Source organism: Leucoraja erinacea, chromosome 31 (assembly GCF_028641065.1).
Source record: "Leucoraja erinacea ecotype New England chromosome 31, Leri_hhj_1, whole genome shotgun sequence".
NCBI classification, from domain to species: domain Eukaryota; kingdom Metazoa; phylum Chordata; class Chondrichthyes; order Rajiformes; family Rajidae; genus Leucoraja; species Leucoraja erinaceus.
In genome coordinates this window covers 12947222-12969756 of record NC_073407.1, presented here as the reverse complement: position 1 = coordinate 12969756, position 22535 = coordinate 12947222, and the positions used below count along the sequence as shown (strand labels likewise).

Here is a 22535-nt window from a genome sequence, read left to right as displayed (position 1 = left end):
ATTGTGGTAACAAAGAAATTGTTTCAAGGTCTGCATGAAAGGAAATTTGACCCTGGATTCCCATTAAGTATTTAAAATCCAGCCATAGGAGAAGGTTCTTTTGCCATCTGCTCCTGTTTAATACCTGCAATGTACAACTAAACAGCAGGCGACCTGGTTGTGGACCAAGCCGCTTTTCTCTTTACCATCTCCATCAGATTTACAGCAGAACAAAGTCGTGTTTAAAGTGGTTCTCTGGTTGTTTCGCTCACTTATCCAGAGAACAGATGAGCCAAGTAACTCTGCAACTCCCGACTTCAGTCCCTTGTTTCTGCTTTAAAACAAGTAAAATCACACAGTTTGTTGCTGACTCACCACGTGGGGATGCCGTTCATCGACAACTGACCGCAACAAAATTCTTTAGAACCGTTAGCACATTAAAAAAATAGATTTCAATGTGGATGACTGGAAATAAATGCATTGGTGATGGGAGGAATAGAGAAAGTCACTTGTTCCAGAGAGGGCAGAGGAAATAGTGTTAGGGATGTGAGGTAACGCTGATCACAGGACCTTTGCTCATCTGCATCCACCAAAAGCACGTCCTTCCACTACTGGGTATAAAGAGATCAGTTTACTTGACGATCAGTGGATTTTTTTTCTTTGGAATACCGGAGGTTGAGGGGAGACCTGATAGATGTATACAAAATTATATGTGGCCAGATAAGATAGACAGTCAGAATGTTTGTTTCCCCATCGTGGAGCTGTGAAAGATTAAAGCTTTAAGGTCAGGGGGGTAAAGTTTAAAGGAGATGTGCAGGGCAAATTTTTTTACACAGCGGGTTGTGGGTGCCTGGAATGTACTGCCAGGGTATTGGTGGAGGCTGATACGATAGTGGCATTAAAGAGGCTTTTGGCTCAGCACAACGATATTCAGGGAATGGACGGATATGGATCATTTGCAGGCAGAAGAGATTAGTTTATTTTGGCATCATTTTTGGTACGCGCATTGTGGGCTGAAGGGCCTGATCCTGTGCTGTACTGTTCTATGGTCTGATGTTCCAGTGTTAGTAGCAGGGCTATGAGGTTCCATCACCTGATATAATAAAGAATGAAAGACATTTAAAAACAATAAGCAAAGCATTTGAGTTAGGCCTGGTATGTATATATATATATATATATGTATTTGGCAAAACTGCTCAAAGTGTGTTCCAACCAGGTTCTGATACATTTATTTTATATTTCTTTCTTTCATATTCATAAACCTTCTTTACACTTCCACCAGTAAATACATACACTTTTTGTATATATATATATATATATATATATATATATATATATATATATATACATATATATATATGTATGTTTATGAATATGAAAGAAAGCCACAGAAAGGACTGAGGGATAAGCAAAAATCTTTGATAGTGCATTCACACTGAAGGCCCTTATGAGTGAGATTAGCCTAGGAGGCATAGCTATAAAATGATAATTTGTGAACACATTACGGGATTCAGCAGAAACTACTTCTCCAAAGAGTGGTTAGAATGTGGAATGTGCATCCACAGGGAGTAATTGAGGCAAATGGTCTAGATGCCATGAGATGAGATGCTGCAAGCAAAGCAGATGAGATTAAAAGTAATAGGATAAGTTACTGTGCCCATATTTGTTGCCATCGATGAAGGGACTAGGAACATTGCTGGTGCACGTACCAACCATGGTCCACCAACATGGGCTTGCATGAGCAAAATGTCATCTTTACAGTGCAGTTTAGTTTATTGTCACGGGAAAAGCTTTTGTTGTGTGCTAACTAGCTAGCGGAAAGACAATACATGATTACAATCGAGCTTTTTACAGTGTATTGATACATGATAAGGGAATAACGTTTAGTGCAATGCAAACCCAGCATAGTCCGATCAAGGATAGTCCCAGGGTCACCAATGAGATAGATAGTAGTTCAGGACTGCTCTCTGGTTGTGGTAGGATGTGTCATGATCCTCCGAGGCAGGAGGACCATGGGCAGAGAGTAAAGCTGTCACATGGGTAATCGAGAACAAACACTCTACACACATGACAAAATAGTTGGAAACAACTCGAAAACCTGCCAAAACCCTCACCCAAAGCTTCACTGGTAGTTGATATTCACCAGGATGTTTCATGTTCCTGACATTTAGCTGTGTCCAAAAGTTATTACAAGTGAATTAAACAACTAAAGGAGTTAAATATTATTAAATATTCCACTACATAACCACTGGGGAACTGCAGCTGATTCATGTTCCACCGATGGCCCCTTTGGAGGAAATGCATTGCTGGAACTGTGCTGAATATCGCTGGCACACTTCAACCAGCAAGTTTTGAATGTTGGCAATGCTGCAGGAATCCTTAACCTCTTGATTCTCAGCAAGAGGTAAAATGCTGGTAATCTGGCAAGGAACTGCCAGCTTTTTCCTCTAAGTTCTGGCCCGTTGTGTTTAGTTGAAGAGGGGGTCTCAAACTGAGATTATTTCATGTAACAGTAGAGACCATATTATTATACGGGTGTGAGGCGCGGACTCTCACTCGAGCACTGTCCAAGTCTCTCGATGGTACCTACACCCAAATCCTCAGAAAAGTTCAAAATGTTAGTTGAAGGGACCACATCACCAACGGCCAGCTCTATGGGGAGAATCCACCTCTTACTGAGAAGATCAGGTGGAGAAGGATGAGGCTCGCTGGTCACTGCCACCGCCACCCAGAAATGCGGGCAAACAAGGTCGTGCGGTGGGAACCAACCCATGGAAGACGTGACCCGCGACGGGCAATCAAGACGATGCGGAAGACGTTGATGGAAGACGCATGTGTAGAGACAAAAGAGGAGCTTGCCAGCTGCATGGAGGACAGAGATGTGTGGTGCGTTCATCACTACGTCCATCAGAAACCAACACCACTGCGTCGCTAATGTTTTCAACAATGATGAATGAAGAGGGGTTGGGAAGTAGGCTCATCTGAAGCATTAAATCCAGCATGGATCTATTAGCTGAATAATTTCAATCTGTACAATAAATATATTCTAATACTAAGCTGATTTACATAATATCAGAATGGACAGCTTTGGGTATATTATTAAAGTAAAAAAAAATAATGACATAGTGCAGAGGGAATAGATGTTGAGATTTCAGGCGCAGCCTCATATTACCTTAGAGAACCCTTCTGTGCAGATTTTGCTTCAAATCATTTTGATTTATAATTGGCAAGCACAATTGTACTTTGACTTTTTAGCACCAGATGAAAAAAGGGCAGTTGGCAAGATATAAAATAAGTTAAAACTAGCTTCAGAGAAAAAAAGCATTGTCGGACAGAATTTTAAACAGGAAGCAATTACGTCTATAATTGTTTTTTGTTAAGGCATAAAATTAATTTAGTAACCCATAAATAGCATTGTGCCATCTGATAAGCTGCTTTATAGAAATAGCTGTTTGATGGCTTGATTCGACAATCTTTTTATGTTTCAAATAACATAACTACTTGCTACTCACCATATACTGCAGCTACTAATTAAATTTATCTCTTGTGTCTCAATTAGGGATCAGGGAAAAATAAATATATCGCTCCTTACTTTTAAGTAAAATAACGACTACTATCCACAGGATGCCACTAAAATATTCTGGACATGTCAAGATATTTCATGGTCAATTAGTATCTCTGTAGTGTGATCTTTATGAGAGCTATTTATCTAACTAGCTTTGGGCAAACAGCAAGTGGGATAATTGTACAATCTTTTCAAGAAAATCGGTTGAGGATTGAATTTTATTCAGAACAGTAAGGAGAACTCTTCTGTTCCGACTCTAAAATAAAAACAAATTGAGTACGGGATGCAATTGTTCCCTCAAACAGTGAGGAAATTATGCAAAAGTAAGGTCTGCCCGCAAGCACGTTCAATATGAATGGCTCTTCAATAAACGATGCAGCTAACTTTTTAAACGGTCATGTCCGTGGAAGGACAAAAGATTGCCACTTTCGTGATTCTACAAAATCGCAGGTGCCTGAGAACAAATATAGTTCTAATCTTTCATTGGAAGTAGCGAGGAGGTAAAAGTTGGCATCTACATTTAATGCCAATTTTCCTTTCGTGATCCTGTGAAAAGTAACACAAAGCTCAGAATCCTGTCGCCATCTTTCCCATAATGACATTAACCTTTAACGGTTGCTTCTGCCCAGGTGATCTTTAATAATTAAATTATTACTCAGCCCAGGCATTTCGAGTAACCACTTTTCCATCAATTAACCGATAGCATGTTTTTCAAAGTGTACATGTTTGAACACAGGTATGAATATAAGATTCTGATACTTTGCTGAAGATTTCTTTAGCTTATATTAGTTGTCTGCAAGGAAGCAGTGGACATCTGTTTTGGAGTGTTTTATGAGCTCCCACAAGGCTTGTGACTAAACGGAGGTATTTGCTCTCTTGAAGCTAAGGTAACAATTTACACACTGCAATTATCTTTAATTATATCACTAACATGTGTAAGAATGCTTCTGTGTAATAGTTTGAAGATCTGTTTCTAATGCCTAGCAAGTTTTAACTAGAATCTTGGCAATATTTAGTGACCTTGATACGTTTTGTTGTGCTAGTTACCTAGCAATGTAGGGTGTAGTTTGCTACTGCTGCTGATTTTTATGTTTGCCAGAATTGTACAATTAGTAGAAAATTGTTGCAGATGGGAGGTATAATTTTGTGATAAATTGGCATAATTTTATAAGCAACATTTTAGAGATTGAAAGGGCTGCATGCCTCAAATCCATCTATGAAGATCATTACCTTTACCATTTCATCTGTACATCTTTATATAATCTTACCAAGAGCAAAATAAAATGTAGCAGTTTTTAGTTTCCAGATGCCTTATCAAATGTTGGAGAATCTCTTTAGATTTACGGTAATTTAATGGCAATGGTACTTCATCGCTATATGTACATGTACCAGTGAAATTCCTTTTTTTGCATACAGTTCAGGAAAAAGTCTTCCTATACATTGGCACAATCATACCTAAGTAGCAAGAGTTTAGGAATAGTAGATTGCACTGAGACAGCACACAAGAGTCGCCATGTTTCCAGCACCATGTTGCATGATTCAAGTTGTTAAACATGCAAAGTCTTAACTTGGCCATAAAGGCCCGTTGTCCTGGGTGAGAGATGCAGGGGTCAGCTGGGCCAGGCCGCTGCCAGGTGCTGGAGGAGCCGCACTAGCCACTGCTCCAGCCCAAAGCCAGGGCGGAGGAAACGGCCACCAGCTCGCCCAGGACTGCAATGGGCAGCGGTCGCAGGCAGTACACATCTCTGTATCTACTTAGAAACAAGGAACTGTAGATGCTGGTTAATACACAAAAGTTACATAACCAGGTTAAAGAAATAGGTAAGAAGTAAGTTCCTAAACCATCAGAAGGGATGGGGTTGGATTAGTAATTGTTGCACAAGTCAAGTTTGTGAACGGTATGCGCAGTGGCGCAAAGGTAAAGATGCTGCCTCAGAGCACCAGAGACCCTGATTAGATCCTGCCCTTGGGTGCTGTCCTGGGTGAGAGTTCCCCCTGCACCGGGTGGGTCAGCTCTGGGCCAGGTTTCCGCTGCCATTTAGGGTGGGGGAGTAGATGAATAGCACTAAATTGCCACTGCTGGGATGCCCAGAACTAGCCAGGGGTGATCATTGAGGCGTGGAAACGGCCACGCTGCTCGGGATTGACCAGTGACTGCAATGGAGAGCACTGAACTCTTTTGTTACTGAGGATGGATATCTGTTTCTCCAGTCACACAAAGGGCACAATGATGAGCACTCCATTGGAATAACACTGATTACAAATCATTAGCATAATTTAGTTTACAATCTATCAGACATTTTAACAAAGTACCATCCACATCTTTGACAAGGTCTCACATGGAAGGTTCAGCCAGAAGTTGGAGCCTCTGGGATCCAGGGCAGTTTAGTAAATTGAATCCAAAATTAATTGGGTAACAGAGCACAGAAAGTGATGTTGGATCGTTACTTTTATGATTAGAAGCTTGTGACCAGCAGTTAACCATAGGGATCAGTACTGGATCATTGTTTGATGTGAATGTCAGAGGCCTGATTGGGGATGAAATGAACATTGATGATGTTGTAGATAATGTGGAGACCAGCTTTAGGCTACAGAGTGTTTTTCATAAGCTGGTAGATTGGGCAGTGCCGTGGCATCCTGGTAAATGTCGGGTGATGTATTTTGGGAGGTCAAATGAAGGTAGCACATATACTTTCAGTCCAAAGAGGGGTCTTGATCCGAAATGTTACCCATTCCTTCTCTCCAGCGATCCTGCCTGTCCCGCTGAGTTACACCAGCTTTTTGTGTCTATCGTGAATGGTAGTGCCTTAGATGGCACAAATGAACAAAGGCAACTGGGTGTACAAGTTCAAAGCTTCATGAAGGTGGCCGCACAAGTAGATAGGATGTTAAAGAAGATATATGGGATAGTTGTCATCATTAGCTCGTATGTAGAGTTTAGAAACAAGGAGATCTCGACATGATTTAATAAAACATTAGAAACACATGAAAACTGTAGATGCTGGAATCCTGAGCAAAACACAAAGTGTTGGAGGAACTCAGCGGGCCAGGCAGCATCTGTAGAGGGAATGAATGGACAAAGTTTTGGGTCGGGATACTTCGGTCTGAAGAAGAGTCCTCGACCCAAAACGTTGTCCACTCATTCCCTCCACAGATGCTGCCTGGCCCGCTGAGTTCCATCAGCACTTAGTTTACAAAGCATTCGTTTAGCCACAGTTGGAAGATTGCGTGCATTTCTGATCACCCCACTGGAGAGGGTGCAGAGGAGATTCATCAAGATGTTGCCTGGGATGGAGAGTTTCAGTAACAAGGAGAGACTGGGTAGACCAAGTTTATTTTCTTTGGAGCAGAGGACGCTGAGGGATGACCTGATATTGTGAAGTATTCACAATAATGAGTGGCATAAATGGAGTGCATATTAAGAAACGTTTCCCCATGGCAGAAGTGTCCAAGACCATAGGGCATAGGATTAGGATGAGGGGGATTTTTTTCCACCCAGAGGGTGGTTGCAATCAGGAACACACTCTCTGAGAGGTAATGCAGACATAGATTCTCACAACATTTAAGCAGCATCTGGATGAACATTAAACCACCATGGCATTGAAAGCTTTGGACCAAGTGCTGGGAAATGGGATTGCTATCGGTAGGACTTGGCACGGACACCATGGTCTACTTCTATGACATTCATCTCTATGACTATGATTTGCTAATACTTTTTCCTTTTGCAGCTCAGTAGCAATCTATAGTTTGATAATTCTCCTGTGAAGTGCCTTGGAATATTTTATTCACTTAAATGGTGCCTTATAAATACAAGCTGGTTTTGTTAACGAAATGGTCAAAATCCCCAAACATGGAAGTAATAAAGAGGTAATCTGCTGCTGCTTGGCTCCACTTGTGTCTCTATATCCAAAACTGTCTTTTTCTGTCTAATAATGTTAGGTTTCTGGCTAATAATGTTAGGTTTTGTAAGCCGGTGTGCTTTCAATATGCTGTTCTTGTTTGGCTGAAGTATGATTCCTAGTTGGAGCTTTGCCTGGAGCCTGAAGTCAGGGGGCACACATATTTTTCCTCAAGTTTCTCTATAATGGAAGATTCCTCTCACATGGAATAAATTGTGAGGTGGACCTGCTCAATGTCTCGACTTGCCCTTCCAATGGGTAAACCCCTGGATGTGGGATCGTACATTGAACAACCATCCTGCCTAGCACTGTTAAATTATTAGGTTTGTTACAATGACTTTAAACAAACGAAATGTAAAATGAAGAAATTAAATTTAAGAGAAGGAATTTTCCGTGTATTCGGCAAACAAAAGAACAATGCCAGGTAGTCAATCACCATGCTTGCAAATCTAATGAAATCCTGGCTTAGTCAGATTGTATGGAGATAAAATAAGAACATAAGAAATAGGAGCAGGAATAGGCCATCCTTCAAGTCTGGTTTGCCACATATTAAGATCCAGGTTGTTTTTTTTAATCTAGTGGTCTTTTCCAATACTTTCCCCAAATCTCTTGATTCCTTGTATGCCCGGAAATATATTGCTCCTTATTTCGACTAAAGCATAGGTGGTAGGGTGGACAAGTGGATAAAGGCGCAGGATTAAGGCTCCAATCTCCAGTGTAGTTGGTTGGAGTTCCATCACTGCCAGCAGATATGTACTAGTTCCTTCTTTTCCATGAAAACAAATGTGAAAATGTTTTCTTTAGTTCAGTTTAGAGATACAGCGTGGGAACGGGTTATTTGGCTCAATGAGTTCACTCTGACTAACAATCACCTCGTCCACTAGTACTATCCTACACATTAGGGATAATTTTACAAAAGCCAATTAACCTACAAATCAGCACGTCTTTGGAATGGGGGGAGGAAACCAGAGCACCTGTCACAGGGAGTATGTACAAGCTCTGTACCACAACACCCATAGCCAGGATCGATCCGGGGTTTCTGGGGGTATAAGGCAACCAACTGTGCCAGTGTGTCACCCCTAGATAGTTAGGGACAGTAGGCACCCTTTACCCAGGGTGAAAAAATGTCAAAGACAAGTGGACATAGTTTTAAAGTTAGAGTGGTGAAGTGCAAAGGAGGTGCATGGGGCAAGTATTTTACATTGAGAGTGGTGAGTGTCTGGAACACTCTGCCAGGGTGGTGATGGAGGCAGATACAAAAGTTACATTTAAGAGGCACATGGATATGCAGGGAATGGAGGTTTATGGATAATGTCCGGGCAGAGGAAATAAATTATATCATCTTGGCATCATGTTCAGCACAGTGATCGAGGCTGAAGGCTATACAATTCTATGCTATACAATTCTATGTTCTGTGCATGAGTGAGTAGAGTACAGGCGATCGCCTTCAGAGTGAGGACATTCCTCCTTATCCCAATCCTAACTGGCCTTCCCTTTGTTCTTAAACTACACCTCCTTAGTCCCAGTCCTCTTAGCCAAGGGAACCATCCTCTTTTCACCCAGCCCGTCAAACCATTTAAAAATGTTAGGGACAGTGCGATACTTTGAGTTTATTCACTGATCAGTTCGCCACATGAAAGAAGAGTCTAACGTTTCAGCTGAACGTCTTCATTGAAATCTTAGTGAGCACAAATGGCTTGAGATTGTTGAGCAGATAATAAAGACTGATGGGTATGCAGGATGAATTCATATGCTTTGCAAACATTTCTCTCCATTTAAATGCATAGCATTAGCAGGCAAGCTGGCCATATTAAATAACAAATTTAATATGCTGCAGAAAGCTTGGTTTGCCCTTCTGGTTCACATCTCTGTAGAGCTGGGTGGAGATTGGAGTCTACAAACTAGGTTATTGTTGCCTATTTCCTTCGCTCCATAGAGTTTTTCTCCAGCACTTTTGTGTACCTTCGATTTTCCAGCATCTGCAGTTCCTTCTTAAACAGGCTATTGTTATCCTTGCCCCAATCATCTCCATTCAACCATTTGTGGAGCTCTGGCAAGCAATTGGTGGCTCCTGGCTGGTGGTTGATCTATAAACCAAAGGATGAGGGAATTAAAAACAGATCAAACATCCTGGAGAGGATCTGCTGTTTATTGAGGGTTAGAACATGTATTTGAGCGTGACAAAGAGGAGGAGGAGTAATCTTATAGAGGTATATAAGATCGTGAGAGGGATAGATAGGGCAGATGCACAGTCTTTTACCCTGAGTAGGGGGATCGATAACCATAGGTTTAAGGTGAGAGGCGAGAGATTTAAGAGGAACTTGAGAGGCATCTTTTTCACACAGAGATTGGTGGGTGCATGGAACGAGCTGCCAAATAGGGTAGTTGAGGCAGGTCCACATTTAAGAGACATTTGTACTGGTGCATTGATAGGTTTAGAGGGATATGGGTCAAATGCAGGCATGTGGGACTGGAGTAGCCCCATCCACACTAGTCCCAGCTACCCACGTTTAGCCCAATGTAGGTCTAAACCTGTCTTATCTATGTACCTGTCCAAATGTCTTTTAAATGTGGTCAGCATGGACAGGTTGGGCTGAAGGGCCTGTTTCCATGCTATATTACTCTATGTATGACTGTAAGGTTAATCTGGGAAGAAAATAGACATTGCAATTTCCGTGCTTGAGACTTCATGGCGAAACATTGCCGCCAGGCGATTTCTAACATGAAAATTTTCTTGGAAACGATGTGGTCACATCTGGTTTCCAAAGCAAAGATGTCAGCAAAGTTCACACTACTTAGAGACCTCCACCCTGTGATGAATCTGTTTGGAGAAGGTCTTATTCAGCTTTCATTTTAATTCGCTTCCCCTTCCAGCAGCCACCTGTGCAGCATCCCCCTCCGTGCCTTTCTTGTGGTTTGTCTGTCGGGCACAGTAATTATATTTTCCAACCGCTGTTGGTTTCCAGGGAGCCACTCTGTGGACTGATTCCTTCCTGGAGAGTTGTGTGATCATTTATTCCCCAATTGTTTCAGATCGGCCACTTTTGTTCCAATCCTCCCCATGCTGAGTTACTTCCCACACCGAGACATACACCATTGTGACTCACTGTGCCCAGGTGCAAAAGCTGTGACTGGAGCCTCAAACGGTAACACGCGTCTTGTTTCGCTCATTTCTTTTTAAGACAAACATTTAGCAGATGGGATAATGGAGCAGCAAATGAAACCTCCTCCGCGGTGAACAAGAGAATGGTCAAAGACGAGCCCCTAACAGTGATCCTTCCCTCTTGTTTTTTGGGGGGGTTTTTTGTATCAAAAATAATTTATTTAATTACGATCACGATACAAAACAAAACTGTGCTAACACACCCTCCACCTTATTACATAATCACCAAATTATCTATACACTAAATTTTCGACCAACTATGTTACAGTAGTAGGCCCCTCTCAGTCATGACTGACCATGGGTGATGTATACTGGTCAGATGCAAGCCTGGGCGATGTCATATGGAGGACAGGCTGTTGCCCATGCAGCAGGTCCCCCCTCTCCACGTCGCTGATCGATCCAAAGGAACAGCAGGGCCGTTACAGTTTGGCACCAGCGCCATCGCAGGGGCTGCCAGAGTGAGGTTGTAGACAACGACGAACTGCCTTAGGGGCTCCGACTCAGGATTTTCTTGAGATTTACTCCTGGAGCTTTTTACATGACTGGATATGGCCACAAGGCAGTGGAGGTTTGAAATCAGAGTTTTCCCTCTCCTAGATGGACTGCCTTCCCAGGCTGACGAGCCCCATCTGCCCGAGGCTCGTGGGGGCGGGAGCGTCTACCTTCCCGTGCAGGTCTATAGCACCTGCCCACTGCCCAGGTGCTATAGATTCTTACAAATATACTAAATAACTACTGTACAACTATGTCCCTCTTTCGCACCACCCGGGCGCAGACATAACCCCAGTAAAGGGGCAAACATCTGGCTCGGGCAAAGTCCTCTTCTGCCTGGTGCCGTGACTCGCAGATGGCCAGCTTGGCCAGGCCCTCACACTGTGGAAGGCTTGATTGTAATCATGTATAGTCTTTCCACTGACTGATAGCATGCAACAAAAAAACTTTTCACTGTACCTCAGTACACGTGACAAAACACTAAATTAAACTAATACTGAACTTAAACTAAACTAAACTAAAACTAAACTAAACAAACGTATTACTAAGCGGTCAGGTCACCGGGTAAGAGCACCATGTAAAGAAAAATGATAATTACCCCAGGAAGAAGATTGAATTTTATAGCCTTTCATCACAGTGAGGAATGTGGAATTCACTGTGATGGATGTTTATGTTAACTTCTATGTGGTTGTGTGTCTTGTTGCTTAAGTTTCACTGTATCTTTATTGGTACGTGACAACAAACTGACCCTGAAACCTCATTGAAAGGAGATGTCTGATTTATATAATCATTAAGAAAGGGAAATAGGGGTCAGCATTCGTGTCAAATCACTGATCCCATATTAACTGCATCTTCAAGGGTCATAACAGTGCCTTTGCTGAAGGAGCTGTTAGCTTTGACTGATCTACACATTCAACTACGTAATTATAGCTGCTGGTTTGCAGAGTAAAGGCAGCAAGCAAATACAAATGCCGAAATGTTTTTAAAAACTGGATTGTGATATACATTAAAACAAGAAAGACACAAAGTGCTGGAGTTACTCAGCGGGCCAGGCAGCTTCTCTAGAGAACATGGTAGATGATCTGCAATTCCTGGCTCTTTCCTCCTTTATTTCCGTTTAGATACATATTGTAGTCACACTTTGTGTCAACATTTATCTCAGCAAGTTGGTCAGTCAGCAATCTCACCAGTTTTATTGGTTCAGTTCTGCTGATGTAGCTGCAGGTTTGGATGACTTGATTGGACGGCCAATGGTTTGGATGATCCAAAGCTGGCTTCTAAACTCTTGCACACAATCTCGAATGTACAGGAAATGGTGTCCACCAGCAAACTATGAGGACTTTCACGGGCAACTGATGAGCTTTAGCTAAGAATAAACTCAGGAGGGAAAGAAACCTGTCTTGAACTATGTTACTCTGAATAATACACAAAGTGCCGGAGTAACTCAGCGAGTCGGCAGCATCTCTGGAGACCATGGATATATGAGATGGTTCGAGTCAGGATCCACCTTCAGATTCTGCTACCCGACCTGCTGAGTTACTCTAGCGCTTTGAATCTTTCTTGGTAAACAAGTTGAAGTTCCTTGTGTCTACATTATTCTGAATGACATGAATGGTTACTGGGTCATTATATTGTTTTCTTTCGGTGAACTTTGACCAATTTTAATTCAGAATAATTTTAGTTGCTGAAAAAACGAATATTTGTTTTATCATTAAACTCTGGAATGGAAGCGGATTCAGAAGATAAATCTTCTGGACCCTGGAGTAGGAGCAGGGGGTGAGAGCTATTGGATAATTCTTCCAAACTTCAGCATTTTTTCATGAGACAGAAGTAAGTTTCCCCCATTGCCTCAATGTTTCATCATTTACGTTGATAAAAGTATGAGGCCCAGTCTTTGTGCATTAAGGAGTCATTAGATGAGGGTCCTCTGGCCAATATTCTAACAAAGACATTGGCCCTCTTTTCTGACGCCATCTGGTTCCTTTTCTAAAATGCCAGTGCAGGGAATTACATCAATGAGATTTGAATTTCGTTGATGAGCCAGATGCTAATAAAGTTAATGTGCAATTCGAGTCCACGAGACTCTTCAGCTTTCCTTGATAGTTTAATAATAGATGAACAGGAATGTCATTAAGAAAAGATGCCTGGCTGGCAAAGAATTCTTCATGGTCACAATCCCATTGACTTAATGATAAATGGATGAGAATGGTGTTGAGCAAAGAAGCCTGGTTAATAATAAAGTGGGAATTGGCTTATTCACAGTCACATTAGAGCAACTGGGTACCGACTTTATTTGGAGTCACATTGATGATTTCCTGCAGTGTCCTTATGCTTTCTCAGTTGGAGAACATTGTGTGAGGCCTGGCTGGCTGTTAAGAAAATCTAAATGGTGAAAGCTTCTTTAGTGACTAAGTCAGCAGTTAAACATGTATGAAGTGCTGAAAGTTGCACAGTGTACCACTCACACACAACTGGAATACGGTAGACGCCAAGGCACAAAGTAACATATAGGAGATTTAAAATAAGAGATTTTATTAATCAACAAAGCCCGTAGTGTGAGAATTGTAATCTAGGCTCAGAATATTTACATTGGCTCAGAATATTGAATGGACAATGGTCAAGTCAAAATGGCATCATAACGTCAATGACCACATAACACAATTCATTATTTCTTCAAATATGAATGATATTTGTAATGCACATCCCTTCCGGCTGCATTGTCACTGAAGTTGTCCACGATATCCCTTTGAATTCCTGGCCACTCCCCTAAAGATGATGTGATTACCCAGGTGTAGATAGAGTGTGACGTGGAAGAGAAATTATTCTAAACTCAGAGCGGGTCAATGTGAGAATAAATGGGGAAAGATGAGAACCCTGCACCATTTCCATGGAAAATGGGGAAGAGAATCACATGGAAACGGCGGTCAGGAAATTGCCTGGTGCCAAAGGAGATATCTGGCTGCAGTTCCAATACTAGCATGTGTTAGAAGGAGCACAATTGTGCTATAAAGCTGAAATGAGAATTCCTAAATTCAAAACACCAGAAGCAGTTGTCAATGCCTTTGAAGTATCTCACTGTTAGTTTAGCCTGAAGACACACTGACACTGATTAATAGGCTCCGAACGGTGGCATTGTACATTTTTGGCTTTGAATTTCTATTTATAATTAAAGAGAGACACAAATGATCATTTTCCTCTTCTGCTCTGTAATTTAACTCACGTGACTGATGCACACTGGATTCCAAGAGATACAAGCTTGTTATGACCTCGAACATGAAAAATAAAACTAATTTTTTAATCCATATCATGCATCCAACATGGGCTCTCATGATCCAGTACAATTCTCCAGCGAAAAATGGAAAAAAAAAATGATATACTTTGTGCTAATCATTATGAATGACAATTTGTTTAAAGTGTTAATTTCATATTATACTGAAAGGCCACCATCGATGTATTAAAGGCTACTTACTGATTAGATGTTATTTCTCCTCTCTACATTTTCATTCAGTTTTGTCCAGCTGTGGCATTCTGTGAGCCAATAATTTGATGATTCCACACCAATCTATTTTTGTGATACAACTAACACATTTAAATTGTATTGTTGGCAGTGTAGATCTCACCATATTGAAGAGTTGGAAGAGGAGTGGTTCTAATTAATGCTGCATTTTAAAATATCTCAGCTTTTGTCTGCCTTACAAACCCCACGATTGTAACATAAATGTAATCAGTATTTAGAATTTATTTGAATAGTGTGTGAAAGATAATAAGGGAAGTATAAGCTTTAACAGTGTGGCAAAGTGGTGCAGTGTTAGAGTTGATGCTTCACAGTGCCAGAGACCTGGTTTTGATCTTGACTATGGGTAGTGTGTGTGCGGAGTTTATACATTCACCCTGTGACTGCATAGATTTTCTCTCCGCTTCACTCACACATTCCAAAGACGTACAGGTTTGGAAGTTAATTGGCTTCAGTAAATTGTCCCTAGAATGTAGGACATAGAACTAGCATGAATGGGCGATTGATGGTCAGCATGGACCTGGTGGGCCAAAGGGCCTGTTTCCACACCATATCACTAAAACTAAAAACTAAATGAATGTGAATCCTCAACTAGTGAAACCTAAGTCTGATTCAGAACTGTACATCTGGGATGCTTTCAATCAATTTCTGCATCATCTATTTTCTGGTTATAACATAAGCATTGAGAGTGGTAGCCAAATTCAACTGAACAGGTAATTAGATGTATTAATGTAAAGTCACCTTGTAATTATACTGTATCTGCAGTGTCTGACAATTCATGGCAGGCAGTCTTTAAACCAGGTGATGCCAACTCTGATACCATGACACTTTGGTGAGGACCATTTGTTCAAACAATACAAAAACTTGGCAGATGCTGAAAATCCAAAGTATAGACTAGAATCGCCAGAAATACTCAATAAGTGGGAGAGAATCTGCTGAAAGAGAAACAGAGTTAACGTTCATGGTTCATGAGTCTTGAAAAGTGGTCTATCACCCAAAATCTTATCTTAGTTATATACCCAGTTGTGGTAATGATATTTAGCATAAAGAATCCTCTCTTTGGCTGTTGTTCATTTCGATTTGGCAAATTATCAGATCTATATGAAGAACTCAAAGTACCTTCAAATCTGCATTCTTTGATTCCAATGAAGAGCCACACTGCTTCAAATTGATTCTATCCATTTATAGCTCAATTTATCCACTCTTCAACCAGGCTCGGGCAAATTTCAGATTGGTGTTGGTATTGGTTCATTATTGTCACGTGGACCAAAATACAGTGATAATCTTTGGTTGCGTGCTGCCCAGGCAAATCATGCCATAATGAGCACAACAGGTAGTGCAAAAAGAGAAAGGAAGCAACGAGCAGAATATAGTTTTACAGCTACATAGAAAGCACCGATTTTTTAAAAAGTGCAAGGGTTGCAACAAGATCGTTTGGGTGATCGGGAGCATATGGGAGGTCTGTTCAGGAGTCTGATAGATGTGTACGAGAAGCTGAGCTTGAATCTGGTGGGACGTGCTCTCAAGGTTTTGTATCTTGTGCTCGATGGGAGAGGGGAGAAGAGAGAAAGACTGGGGTCTCTGATCATGTTTGTTCCTTTCCTGAGGTAGCGTGAAGTATAGATGGAGTCAATGGGAGGGGGAATGGTTTGCGTGATGGACTGGGCTGCATCCACAACCCCCTGCAGTCTCTTGTAGTTTTGGGCACAGCAGTTGCGAAATCAAGGGGGTGAAATGGATTGAACTAACAATCCAGAAGCAGAAAATAAGGATATTTTACAACTTCAGGGCATCTCACAGTTTTGCTGCTAGTTAAATACTTTCAACATGTGCCAAAGTTTAAAATATACTTATTGCGCCCCAGAAATTGGTAGATGAGGAATCAGCAATAAACACTGCAGCCAATTGATCCATACCAATGCCTCACAGGTAGCTAAGGACTAATGATTGGTTGGTCAGAGATTAATATCAACAGGGAAATCAATACATTTTTCTCTGCTGTTTGATATAATGACATGGGTCTTTTATACTTGCTTGTGAGAACAGAGAGTGCCGTACCTTAATACTCACCCATAGGATGCCACCTCCATTAACACAGCACTCGAGTACAAGTACTTCATTTTGCATCAGCTCATGTCCACAAGTGTTTGACTTAGAGATTTAAATAAATCATCCAATTGAACCAAGATTGAGATAGAGGAGATCGATATTGAGCGATGGAGTAACAGCGGGTCAGGCAGCATCTCTGGAGAAAAAGGATAGGAGACGTTTTGGGTCGGTCCCTTCTTCAGACCATTCAGACACTTTGTCGGTCTGAAGAAGGGTCCCGACCCAAAACGTCACCTATCCTTTTTCTCCAGAGATGATGCCTGATCAGCTGCGTTACGCCAGCACTTTGTGTCTATTTTCGGTATAAACCAGCATCTGTAATTCTTTGTTTCTGAGATAGCGGAATCTGATTTAAGAGAAGATGTTTGGTGCCTCTAATAGTAAGTGTTCTGAATACAATGATATGCTGCACAACTCGACCTGCCAAAACAGCGGAAAATGAAAGATTGGGGTTTGGGGCAGTGGTTAAAGAGTGAACCATCGAAGGTGTGTTACTGTATATTCCTGTAAAATGATCTTGATCAGTAACTGGATGAGCTGCTTCAATGAAGCCTTTTGTTACATGCCAAAGGTATTTGATCGTCTTGTTTATATTTAAACAAGAGGACGGATCTGCCAGGAAAGGCGGCCATCTCTCCTCCTGTCAAGTCGAGTGGAGTAGAGGTTATTGTCATGTACACAAACACTGAAACAGTAAAAATCTTGCTTCCAGCAGCATCACAGACACATGGACTCAGACAAACACACAAAAGCAAATTATACATGAATTATACATGAATTATACCAAGTAGGTTTTTTAAAAATAATGTAAACCGACAAATTTAAATAAAATGAGTGATTGTACATTTTGCAGACTTAGGAATGATTTATGCATTTCAATTTGCACAAAAAGTCTGCATCTATTGGCTTAGTTTAGTTTAATTTAGTTTAGAGTTGCAGTGTGGAAACAGGCCCTTCGGCCCCCTGAGCCCGCACAGACCACATCACCTGTACATGAGTTCGATGTTATCGCAGTTTTGCATCCTACACGCCAGCGGTAATTTACAGAGCTCAGTTAACTTACAAACATCCTTGGAGTGTGGGAGGAAACGGGAGCACCCGGAGAAAACCCACGTGGTCACAGGGAGAATGTACAAACTCTATACGGACTGCACCCGTAGTTAGGATAGAACCCGGGTCTCTGGCTCCGAGGGAAGGTATTGTGCCACCCTGCTTGTGAAGCAGCTTGAGCCTGACTTTGCACCATTACTTATGACCGAGGAACTTGCTGCGGAGTAACTGTACATTTAGATTGGGTAATGTATTTCGGTAATGGCAGTGTATTTCATGTTCAATACATAACAGCAGTGGAGTTCAAACTATTCCTTCCTTAGAATCAAAACTTTGTCCATGGCATGAAACTCTTTTTGGTCTAAGCAAGGATTTCTCTTCACTCTTGCATCACCTCGCGCACAATATTAGCCTTGGGTAACAAACAATTCTGTTTCCAATTAAAATTCTTCAGGCTTTTTGCTTTGCACATGTAAAACCCAGCCACCTGCTGCCATGCCTGCAGACAGTGAGTAGTTTCCAGACTCGTTCACTGCACATCGATAATTAGGAACATCCTGGAGGAATGGACTTCAAAGTCCAACCATTCAAAAACTTTGACACCATTTTTTACTGACTTTTCACATTGTTTCAGGGAGATTTATTCATTGTGTTTACAGTTGGAATTTTCCCATCAGATTCTTCTCGTAAATTCTTTATTTTGGGAACGGCCATTGAGGCACACATTTCAGACTGCATCTGGTTTAGCGCCTGCTAAATATATCTTGGCTGCAGGGAAGACTCATTGAATCAAGATTTGCAGGAGTCTTTGCGGGTTAAATTAAAAAAGCAGCATAAGAAGCAGTCAGGCCAGTGAACTGGGGCAATATTAATTGGAACATAATGATATTAAGTTGCGCAGATGGATATTATAATGACCTTTCTCTGCCGCAGGTAGGATTTAATGGGCAGATACTTTAAAGGGTTCTCTGTTGCTACTGAGTTGCAACACAATTGCTGGAATAAGACCAATCATACAATCATACTTGCTAGGAGCAAAAGGAGATCATTCATTCCTTCAAACCTGCATTACTATCCAATTAAATCACAGCTGATCTGACTCGAACCTCTACTCTACAATTATACCCACACCTGGTAACCTTTGACTCTTTAAAACATAGAACAGTACAGCACAGTAATCTGCTCTTCATGCCGAACCTAGTGAAAAATTAAAACTAATTCCCTGCAGCTGCATATGATCCAGTTCCCTCCATTTCCGACATATTCATGTGCCTACCTAAAAGCAATTTAAATGACATTATCATATCTGCTTCCACCAGCACCCCTGGTAGCACGTCCCAAGTGTCTGTCACTCACTGTGTGGAACAAAAAACTTACCCCACACATCTCCTTTATACTTTGCCCATTTCACCTTAAAGTCATGCCTTTTTGGCCTTTGACATTCCCACCCTGGGAAAGAAGTTCTGCCTTTTTACCCTATCTATGCCTCTCGCAACTTTGCAAACTACTATCATGTCTCCACTCAGCCTCCAGCACTCCAGCCAAAACATTAATTCATCCAAACTAATCCTATTTGCTAACACCCCTGAATCCAGGCAGCATCCTATTAGAAGGGTCTGAAGAAGAGCCTCGACCCGAAACGTCAACCATTCCTTCTCTCCAAAGTTGCTGCCTGTCCCACTGAGTTACTCCAGATTTTTGTGTCTAGCATCCTAGTAAAAGTCTCCAGACCTTCCACCTCCTTCCTGTAATGGGATGACCAGAAATGCACCTTGTGCTTGCCAAGAATCTACCCACCTTCAGATAGATACTGAGTAATAAGTATCAAAACTCTATCTGAAAAGTATAACAACTAGGAGCAGGACAAAGTTGTTTAGTTATTGGAACCTCCTATGTTATCCTCTATCTCTGTTTCACTGCTCGAACCTTCAATGACAATGTTAGAGTATTGCATGCAGTTCTGGTCACCACATTATAGGAAGGATGGGGTGGCTTTGATGCAGAGTGTACAGAAGAGGTCATCAGAATGACATCTGGATTATGTAGTATTAGGTACATGAAGAGGTTGGACAGACATGGATTGTTTTCTCTGGAATGCTGGAGGCTGAGAGAAGACCTGATAGAAAATTATGAGAGGCATAGACAGGGTAGACAGTCAGAACCCTTTTCCAGGGGGGAAATATCAAATACTAGAGGGCATAGCTTTAAGGTGAGAGGGCTGAAGTTTGAAGATTTGTGGGGCAAGTCTTTTTACATGGAGGGTGGAAAGCACTGCAGGGTGTTGGAGGCAGATGTGATAGAGGCATTTAAGAGATTCTTGGTGAGGCACATGGATATGCAGTGAATGGAGGGTATGGATTAAGTGCAGGCAGTTAGGAGTTGGGCTTGGTATTATGTTCAACATAGGCACTGTGGGGCAAAGGGCCTGATCCTGTGCTGTGCTGTTCTATGTAAAATCTATCAATGGCTAACTTCACCATACCAATGACTGAGCATGGAGTAGAGTCAAGAATGTTGTGTACCAAAAACTGAACAATGAAATTCTTACTTGCAGCAGCAAAACAGGTTTGTAAACACACTGTTCAATAGATATTATTTAAAAAATTGCTGCACACTTGTTGTAAAAAACATATTAAAAAAACAAAAAAAAGTTCAATAAATAAAACACCCAATAAGGTGCAAAATAACACAACACGCCCAGAGTCCCTCGTTCAACCCAGGTAGCTCATAGTCTGCTCTGGGGGAAGAGAACTCCATGCACTCACAGTACCTGTCCCTGAAGTTGTTCTCAACTCAGTCCTGAATAGCTCACCCTTTATGCTGTGATTATAGGCTTTCATTTTTCACATGTACCCACCTTTTAAACTAATTAAATACTCATTTCCAGACTTAAATGGAAGAAAACATCAGTAGCATTTTGGCAGATGATGTTAGTTTACAACAAGTGTGCAGCAATTTTCAGCCTTTCACAAGGAGAAACCAACCAAGGACACTGTCACCCTTCTGGAAATTCCTCCTTGTTGCTCTGATAAGGGAAATCTGTTCTTGCCGTTCTAAAACGTCCATCTGCCATGTGTATAAAATCATGGGAGGAATAGATCGGGTAGATGCACAGAATCTCTTGCCCAGAGTAGGTGAATCGAGGGCCAGAGGACATAGGTTCAAGGTGAAGGGGACAAGATTTAATAGGAATCTGAGGGGTACCTTCTTCACACAAAGGGAGGTGGGTGTATGGACCAAGCTGCCAGAGGAGGTAGTTGAGGCTGGGGTTATCCCAGCATTTAAGAAATAGTTAGACAGGTACATGGATAGGATAAGTTTGAAGGGATATGGACCAGCACAGGCAGGTGGGTCTTTCTAGTGTAGCTGGGACATGTTGGCCAGTGTGGGCAAGTTGGACCGAAGGGCCTGTTTCCACACTGTATCACTCTATGACTCAATCTGCTCTAGAACTGTCTGACAAGTTAAGATAAACATTCTGCAGACCTCGAATTTGGCAAATGACATTGTTTGGTTACAATTGAAAGGAAGCTGCGAGCTATCCATCCATCAGGCAAAGTAGGTCAGGGGCTGACAGAGAGGGGCAGCTTCTGGAAATTCTTCACATTATTCATCCTCACTCTGCATTGATGTGACCTGTTAATGCTTTGCAGTCACACCTATAGTTTCCGCGCATGCTGTTTATATGAGACTGTAACTGCACAAGGCTGAGATCAGAGAGTGTTAGCCATCGGGGGGGAAAAAACTGGAATAGCCATTGTCGGAGCAGCTTCAGTATTAAAAATCAATTACCCTCCCACTTGGCATAATATAGATCAGTGGTTCCCAACCTTTTTTAGCTCATGGCCCCCTTGGGATCTTTAATTTTTCTGTGGCCCCCCTGACATTATTAGTGGAAAAAAAGTGGCCCCCTTCATTGAACCTGTGGCCTCCTAAATCCCAAAATTTTTCTGTGGCCCACCCCTGAAATTTGCCATGGATATGGCCCCAGGATGGGAATCACTGATTTAGATGATAACATTTTTGTTTTGTGCGTTACCTTTCTTGAATGGATCTCCACTGTGCGAAGAGTTAAGGAAATGTTACAGTTTCTTTGAATGTATTTTCATCCTTCTCTCCTCGGTGTTTTTACAGATAAATCACGTCAAACAGCAACTGAAGCTTTCGCCTTTATCACTGGGTTTACTATTGGGCAATAGACAGATTGTGGACACCAGGAAGACTGTAAACCACCAAAAATGGGGCTTCGGTGGCACGTTTTAGCTTGCTTTGTGACCACTGTTTTGGTGGAACAAACCCATGGGGGGGTTCTTAAGAAGATTATTCGGCAGAAGAGAGATATCTCACAGCTAAAAGAAGAGAATGTCACATTTCCACTTGGAACGCAGCCCATCAACTTCAACCACGTCTACAACATCAACGTCCCCCTGAGCTCCCTGTGTTCGGTCGACCTGGAGTCTCCCGATGGCATCGCCAGGCCCAGCGAGGGTCCCAGCGACCAACACATAGAGCACACGGCCGACGGCGAGAATCAGATCGTCTTCACCCACCGCATCAACATTCCGCGCCAAGCCTGTGGCTGTTCGGCAGGGCCCGATATCCATGACCTGCTCAACCGGCTGGAGGCACTGGAAGGCCACGTGTCACTGCTGCGGGAACAGTGTGCCAGCGGGGGATGCTGCGGAAATGGAGCTCAGCAAGGAAAGGGTACGTGGCTGGCCATCAAGCCTTGCAGTTTACTGATTGTATGCCTCGTTGTCACAT

General features: G+C 42.0%; 1 protein-coding gene across 12 annotated transcripts in view; it reads left to right on the top strand.

The window, feature by feature from the left end:
• The window catches only part of tncb (tenascin Cb), a 119937-nt gene that overhangs the window by 10636 nt on the left and 86766 nt on the right, over positions 1-22535 (top strand). For all 12 annotated transcript variants that reach the window (XM_055659962.1, XM_055659961.1, XM_055659964.1 and 9 more), the window contains one exon: positions 21906-22478. In XM_055659962.1, coding sequence (XP_055515937.1) covers positions 22010-22478 — 469 coding nt within the window. In that variant the 5' untranslated portion in view covers positions 21906-22009. The remainder of the gene's footprint in view (positions 1-21905; positions 22479-22535) is intronic.